General features: G+C 25.5%; 1 protein-coding gene across 4 annotated transcripts in view; it reads left to right on the forward strand.

The window, feature by feature from the left end:
- The window catches only part of LOC148234626 (LIM/homeobox protein Lhx9-like), a 102,155-nt gene extending 97,045 nt beyond the window's left edge, over positions 1 to 5,110 (forward strand). For 3 of the 4 annotated variants that reach the window (XM_088185693.1, XM_088185695.1, XM_088185694.1), the window contains exon 6: positions 4,645 to 5,110. In XM_088185693.1, coding sequence (XP_088041819.1) covers positions 4,645 to 4,854 — 210 coding nt within the window. In that variant the 3' untranslated portion in view covers positions 4,855 to 5,110. The remainder of the gene's footprint in view (positions 1 to 4,644) is intronic. The other variant, XM_088185696.1, reaches the window with a different exon arrangement.
- Positions 5,111 to 8,724: the final 3,614 nt, after the last annotated feature.

The following is an 8,724-nucleotide window of genomic DNA, read 5'->3' on the forward strand; positions in this document are numbered from 1 at the left end:
ATTTTAAAAGCTTAATTTATTTAAAAATGGATAGTAAAATATAATGACAAAGTTAATTTAAAAAAATTAAAATTACAAAAAAAAGAAAACATTAATTTATATTATTTACACTATTGCACAAATTAAAAAAAAATATTATTGATAAACTAAAGTATATGCTAATGTTGTATGTCGTAAATATGTAAATAGTAAAAAAAAAATTTATAGATTTATTCATCAGTATCTATATAACACGATTTTGGATTTTGTCAAGAATGAACATTTTCAATTGTGGAATAACGTAAGTTATGATGTTGTAACGTTGTTTCACTATATGACAGCAAATACTCATAAATCATTTATAACGTTTTCGAAAACCAATCTACATTACATTATTTAAAAATTAAATATAATAATGGTCTTAAAAAAATTGACAAAAAATATTATAACGTTATTTTTTATATAACGTTATATAACGTTTATATAACGTTATTCAATCAAAATCTCAACATGCTAAAAAAATCAGACGTATAACGTTATTCGCGTGGCATATTCAATTGTCACATAAAGAAGTAGAAAAAAAATGTTTTCTTTAAAATAATTTAACTTTTATTTTTTTTAATATAAATTAGATCATCATAACAAGTTTATCTAATGCGGAAATCTTCCTAGAAGGGGAGGGGGGGAGATTGGACAAATTACCATGGTCCGTTTTTCTTGAGAGGACCAACTCCAGAAAAAATCATAGCAAGAATATATTTATAAAAAAAGTAAAAACCGACCTGAACTAAACTACAGTTGTTTGAGATATACCTATATATTGTTGCGTCGACTTGATTTTATTGTTTTTGTCATGAATTTTTGACTTCTGAGAAGGGATAATTGGTTTTTGCGCTCTCCTATTTGGCAAAATTTTGTTTGACTATGCTTTATTCGATTCTCACTCATATTGCTATAAAAATTATAAACGTTTGCTAATCGAGCCTTTTCACCACGGTGTCACGATTTTATTAATTATGACGTGGTCTGGAAATACACCATATGGCAACACTGAGCACTAAAAAAAAACACATTTAATTATCAGATAAATATTATGAGTAAATATTTCGCATAAAATATAATTTCAGAAAATATGTTGCAACGGTGGCTAATTTTTATGTTTATTTGTAATATAGAAAGGGTTTATTCGTACCAATTATTATTTCTTCAAAAAATGATATATTGATGTTAAAAAAAATTTGCCATGAGGCCCGGAATCATTGTTTTCTCAGGGCCCAGATTCTCTGCCAATGCGTCATGATAGCAATTACAATTAAATATTTAAAAATACATTTATAGCTCCTCATAGCTATCGGCAAAAACATCATTGTGTTGGGAAAGCTCTTTGAGAAGCTGGATGGCTCGTTATCTTGCGCTGATGTCCCATCCGCAATTGGCATGAATAATATGTTTTTTAATGATTGTACATATGTATATAATATAACTAAAGCAGCTCATTATCAGAAAATTGTCAATATACAATAGTATGACAATTAATCGATATTCTTCCGTGATATTAGAAAAATCAGTGATGATTGATCGGAATTATAATTATATATTAATCACTAATTCCCATATCCCCGACATAAAAAAATTGAAAAGCATTAAGGTTCATATGGAATTTAAACCCAAATCTTTTAGGTCAGTAGTCAGTAACTTACCATATCTATCATTTTGGTCTTAAATATTACGAGATTTATTAAACTATATTTTATTATGATAGTTTGCCTGTAAAATTTATAATAAAATTGTATTAGTGATACGATATATTTAGATCAGAAATTAAAAAATTAATAGTTTAATAGTTTGCCGAAATCATTATCAATTCAGAATCAGGCTAAATATAAGATGAAGCAAAATTAATTTTTAGAACAGAAATCTGTAGTTTAGTAGTAAATGAAGCGCTTTTAAAATATATTTAGAAATATATGCAAATGATTTAATCGAGATGTGCTTTATGATAAAATATTTAGCTAACATTCTCAGGAAATATTTTATAAGATTTACGAATTCGTTTATAAATTTTCGATTGATTTATACTCAATAATTAAATGAAAATTTCTTAAAATAGGAACAGATTGTAAAATTCAGACCTAAGATTTTCTTTATACAATATATCTAAAATGAATAATAAAATATAGCAATAAAAGGGATTGTTTATATATTTTTTAATATATGAACAAATATTAAAATTAAAATAAAAACATCAATGAAAAATTTCTACATACATATATATTTTTAGCGCTGAAATTAATACGCTTTGATTCTAATTCTAAACTTACCACTTCCGGCGCTTGTGATGTTTCATTTCAAATTGCATCACAAAAATATATATTTTGTTAGACAAATTTTATATTATTTGTTTTGTGAATATAAAAAGTACAGATGCTATCATCTTTCATTCCTAAGGGCTCTGTAGGTAGAAGGAACGTGTGAAATAAAATAATATTTAAGTGAATTGGATGACTCGAATTGCTTCGTATATAATATAAAAACTTAAGAACTTAACTATACGTTCGATCGAATAAAAAAAATCCCGTTCGAACTAAGGCAGCCGTATAAGTCGCTGAACGATGGCGGTCGGCGATATCCTCATTTAAATAGAATGTTTCGTTTTCTTGACTTTTCTCGTTTTTGTCCCGTTCGCCGTCTGTCCAATAATCGAGCTTCTTTCTCTGTTTCGTTTTCGAAACAGGTTTTGCCATAATATATATTACGGGTCTCTCGGACCTTATCGTTGTCAATGATTCACTGCCATTTTGTCCGTCCCCCGTCCGGTAGTCGTACACACAGATAATGTCCTCAGATATAAATACGCATCTGTAATGCAAACTATTACAAACTTTTGCTTCTGATATGCTAATAGATATATAAATACTAAATATACAAACAGTATTTATAACACGCTCTTCTCACATGCTTTTATTTAATTTTATGAAAAATTACAGTGCAATTCTTGCCTCAGTAATTCTCCTTTATAAATTTCCTGATAGTCAAATATAAATATATATAAATTTTACAGCAGTTTATTAAGTGTGTACAAAACTTAATTATGCTTTTTTTTTAGCATCTTCTGGATTCACTATCAAGTTAAATTTCACCCATAAAAATAAACAATTCTCGTATATTATACATAAAAAATATTTGAGGTTCAATTGAGAGGCATATAATATTTATAAAATCGGTCAAGATTTTTTATATAGTACATATAAGTTGTATACATAAACCTTAGCGCAACATATTTTTTATTCAGAAATGTTTACAATATATATATATATATATAGTATACAAGAGTAATATGTTACTATTGCATATAAGGGATTATTACTTTCAAGTTAAAATAACATACAGTAAAAACATATTACAAGTAATTATTGTACGTGTGACGACAGTTGCGTGTTGGTGCTTAAATGGTTGAACATTGTCATGTAAAATATGCAATAAAAACTGAAAATGAAACAAAAAATACAACTTTTAAAAAAAATATCACAATGAATTTTTTATCATTTAGTTGAGCGTGTGTGAGGTTCTATTGTTTTTTTTTTTGTTAATTATAATGCATTAAAATTAACTAGTTGTTTTTAATTTATTTATAAAGTTTATTACAAATATTTTTGAATATTATTGTATTCATTTGTAGTATATTTTTTATTAAGATTCATTAAGTGTTTAAATTTAGTTTTTAAGTTATAAAGTAAAAATATAAAAAAAAAATGTTTAAAAAAAGTTTAATGTTTATTTAAATAAATTGACACAATTAACGCTCTGGTTGTTTTTAGAATGTATTACTAACGTATGTATTTTAATTTTATAAGTATGTTAAATCTTATTTTTATTGACAATTTAAGAATATATAATATATAAATATCAGATTATTTTTTTATTAACAAATAGAGTTTTAATGCAAATAAATCTATATTATTTAAAAGATAAAAAATAAATGCATAATCGTAACGCACTAACGTGTTATAGGGCAAAAACTGTACTTCATATTGTAATTGAATACATACACGTACTTAAAATAGATTTGAATAAGAAATCCATATATATATATACATATATACGACGTTTCGATAATCGATGTTGGGGTCATTATCTTGCGTCGTCATTGATTTGATCGTGTGATTTTAAATAAATCATGAAGTTTTTCTAAAGATATTCAATTAAAATATATAAAAGTTTTAATTTTTTTACATTAAACGGTATAACAGAGATCGCATGTTTTATTTTATATTATCAGATGATACTGTAAGATGATTTTGGTAAAATGTCGTGGACTAATGATGGACTGAAATCTGCATAATTTGCAAATATAAAATTATATAAAAAACAGATTTTAACATTGGTATAAAAAAAATGCCGCAAGATGATGCTAACGTATATTTTTTGGCGAAACATTGTGGATTTATAATCACAATGCAGTGCAAATTTTGTAATTATATGATCATCATTACAAGAACATCGCTGTCGAAACGTAGATACAACTGCGATGAAATTATTTTTTAAAATAATATATACATGTATAATTTATAGCAAGCGCTTCTCAATATTTATGTAATTTAATTAATATGTACTGCGTGCTTTCCTCAATCTAAGACTTATTCACTTATTATTATTATTGTTCAGGTATGGTTCCAGAACGCACGAGCGAAATGGCGCCGGATGATGACCAAATCCGAAGGGAAAATGTCCTGCGAGAAGATGTCCCCGGAGTCCAGCCTGGACAACTTGTATTCTTCCGGAAGCGGGAACAGCCTGTGTTTGCCGCCGATAAGTCCACCGCTGGACTGTCCTCGTCCTTCTTCTATACACAGACAGCCTGGATGTCCGGAATAAGAAAAGTGGCAATATAGAACGTCAGTTCTAATTTATTAAGATTAATATGAATTTTGGCCTAAAATTAAAGCAATAATACACACGAGTCATACATACCAGGCGTTAAAATAGTTTATTTTATTATTTATATGTTTCATGTCATTTTAAGGGTTAAATATGTATTAAAAAAATATCTATTTTAATAGGTGTTTTATCTATAGAAAAAGCCAATTAACGCAAATAATAAGTATATGCGCTTAAACAAAAACAAATCAACATTAAAATATAGACTTAAATAAAAAATATATATAACCTAATATTATAAATATTCACAATAATCCGGAAACATATTTACCCCTTATAATGTCTTGAAATATTTTTGTCAAATTTATTAAAACTATAATTATTTATTGTTCAATTATTAAATTTTAAATAAAATTGATCTACAGTTCAAAGTGTTATATAAATAGTAAAATTAACTAAAAAAGTATCTTCACATATAATTTATGTATATAAATGTGAAGTAATAATAATAATAAAAATAATAATAAAAATCATTAAAGCCATTAATTTCAACAATACGAATTTTAAGTGCCTAAATTGTTGATTCAAATCCTATTTTTTATTTTATTTTATATATTTAACTCTTTTCGCAGATAGTACGTTACAGTATGGTTCAGAATATCGGTAAAATTATAGTTGAGAAAATGTTTTTTTTTATGAATGTATATATTTATAATCACTGATTTTACTTTTATTCTGAAACGTTGAGTAGCTTAAAAATATTATTTTGTACATATATTAAAAAATAAATAAAGTGATAAAGCTCATAATATGTTCCAAGCAATTTGGTCTCATGATTGACGATTTTTTTATGTTATATTATATAAAACATCGTATTTTTTGTATAGTGAAATTGTGATTTTTTTTATTAGGTGTAAACAATTCGGTGATTTTTTCCTATATCGAGAGCTAGCGAAACTTCGATTGACCTTAGAGTGAATAATATTGTACATTTACGAGCTAATTATTATTTTAACTGTTATGAAATAAAATAAATTATTTCGATAACGTGCGTCACTCGAATAGTTATGTTATCATATAAATAAAAATATTTAAATAATAAATAAATAAACATTATTGGCAGTTCTGTTTATTTAAAATATTATGTAAAATAATCAGTTTTGAATCACAATAGAATTGAAACTATAATAGTTGTAAGATATTTATTATTTTCATTTCTCCGAGTGTGACAAAATAAAAAAAGCAACAATATGTTCATAACACATATTGCCAATATATATTAAAATAATATTAGCATCCACTGTGTAGATATATAATTGTTAAGAAGATTTATTTCGTAATAATATAATAATAAATTAAACAGTTCCGATTAATTTAACGCTTAGGTATAATGTCATAAACTATTATTATATGTTTAGTTAGCAGATATAGATATAATCGTAAATGAAGCATACACAATATGCAGTATTCTATATATACAATATTCCAAAATAATAATACGCGTAGGTCCTATGAATTTAATTCGATCAATACACAACGAAAGCTCTCGTAGGAAATTAACTCAATTATCGCAAAACGTGCATTCGGAGTTATTCGCATAAAACAGGGTGTTGAAAACGTCACGTTTCAATTGTTCTAATTATATTTATTATTATTTTGTATGTGATATTGCGTATGTATTGTTTATGAATATATCGATATATTCGATTACAGTTGAATAAAATTATAAAAAAAAGTATTTGAGTTTTTTTAAACCTAAAAATATTTTCTATGTAATAGAAATATGTAAAAAATAAAAATTTGAGTTGCTAAGTAGTGAAACATATTTAAAATTAGTATAGTGTACGAATAGATAAGAAAGTTCTGTACACAAGGCACAAAACTAATACAGTATTTTTAATTTGCATAGAAGTGTATTCGTAGCGCGGACGATCAAAAATTTAGACTGACAAATGTCTAGCTGTTAAAATTACACCATTACACAAAAAATGTTTTTTAAGAAGAGTAACATACAATAAGAATATTCTTTCACCCCAACAACGTTGCATTGGCTCAATCGTCGAGAGTAGGAGAGCAAATGTACCTTGCATAAAAACGTATATATCAGATACTTCCATTTACACTTAAAAAACATCAAGTATATTAAAAAATAATTTATTATAAAAAAGATAAAGCAGTACAAAGTGCAAATAGTATTTTAAAAATTCAACATAATATCTTAAAACGAATATAAAATGAAGCAAATTATATTTGCTTTGATTACATGCTCTTTCCACAGTTTGAGCAACGCGGGTCACCTTTGGCACATATTTCTTTAACGAGCCGCAAGAGAACCAACAAATATCAGCTGTCATCAGCAGATGGCATCAGCCGTTTTTCCATCGACAACCAACTACCTGCAGAAATTCCTTCTTAATGCATCCGATATGTTGAGATACGCGAAGATCGGACCATTGTTGGTAATCTTCATTATTTACAGCGTGTTGTAGTCGCTCAAGAGGGCGGCTACTGTAAACGTGATAAAGCTTCTCAAACGTCCGACTAAAATATGATAAAATAAAATAAGACTAATCTTGAAATTTATTTGTAATGCTATAATTTCATTTAAAAGATTTATCTTACATACATTATTATTGTATATATTTAATAATAAAAAAACAACAGAAAAAGCGACTTACACAGTTCTTTAACTCGATAAAGATGTTTTAAGAGTTGAGATTCTTAACCTAAAAAAAAACTTTGCTGTGTTTATGTCTATAATGAACAACAAAAACAGAAATAGACCCAAGTTGAGTAGAGTTATTATATCGTTTTGAAAATGAATTTTCATATTTTCCGAACGTAATTTAAGAATAACTTCAAGATATTTTTCCATTTCCATTTATATTATAGGTTTTGGTTATTATCTAATTTTATAAAGATAACTATTTTTTATATGTTAAAAAGATTTTTAAACGTTGAAATGCTATATTTTTATAATTAAAAATAATTAAATTTTATTTAAAAATTAATATGATATTATTAGAAGATATTTGATTGTTTTAAAAATTTAGTAAAAATCTGTAGAAACTATTGTATAAAAAAACATGTTTTAATAATACGTTCCTAACAATTTTTATTCAGAAATAAGACTGTAAATAAATAGTCTTTAAAATTAAGCTATTTAAATTTTATTTTAAAAATACGATTAAGTGTCTTAATATAAAAAAAATAATAATCGGACGAAAATTAAATTTTTAAGCCAAGATGCGAGATGGATTTATTTTTTATGGAAATTGTTTAATTTGAAGACATAATGTGAATATATTGCAGAAATATAACGCAATACGTTATTATGAAATATACATCAATCTGAATTTGAAAAATATAGGAAAACTAAGAAATGATGAATTTTAAATCTATGCATCAAAAACGATAATATATAGTAAATTAATTACATATAAAAGTTCAGGGTCGAAATATAGTTGTTAAATTTATGTAGGACTACATATAATAAAGCATTTAAGTTAAAAATAAACTACATAAACTAAATAAGTTATTTTAGCAAATATGTTTCTAAAATTTAGGAGCTATTATTTAAATTTGAAAATTTTAAAAATAACTTTTTTTGAATTTCTATTTCATTTTATTTTAATACCTAAGAAGCAAAAACATTAAATGTATTCAATCAAAATCCAATGTGACACAGTGTTAAAAGATAAGTATTTATAATGAGGTAAGTATTCCTGATTTGTAAATGTACTTGTCAGAACATTTTATTAAAATGGTTACAGTAAAAATATAAGCAATGATTAGCAAAACATACCTATGTGAACAATTACCTTCTCTTTTAAAGACCAAAAAGACTTTACACAGGTAAGGATTAAC

Source organism: Plectrocnemia conspersa, unplaced genomic scaffold, assembly GCF_051122295.1.
Source record: "Plectrocnemia conspersa isolate PC_06_02 unplaced genomic scaffold, ASM5112229v1 ptg000005l, whole genome shotgun sequence".
NCBI classification, from domain to species: Eukaryota; Metazoa; Arthropoda; class Insecta; order Trichoptera; family Polycentropodidae; genus Plectrocnemia; species Plectrocnemia conspersa.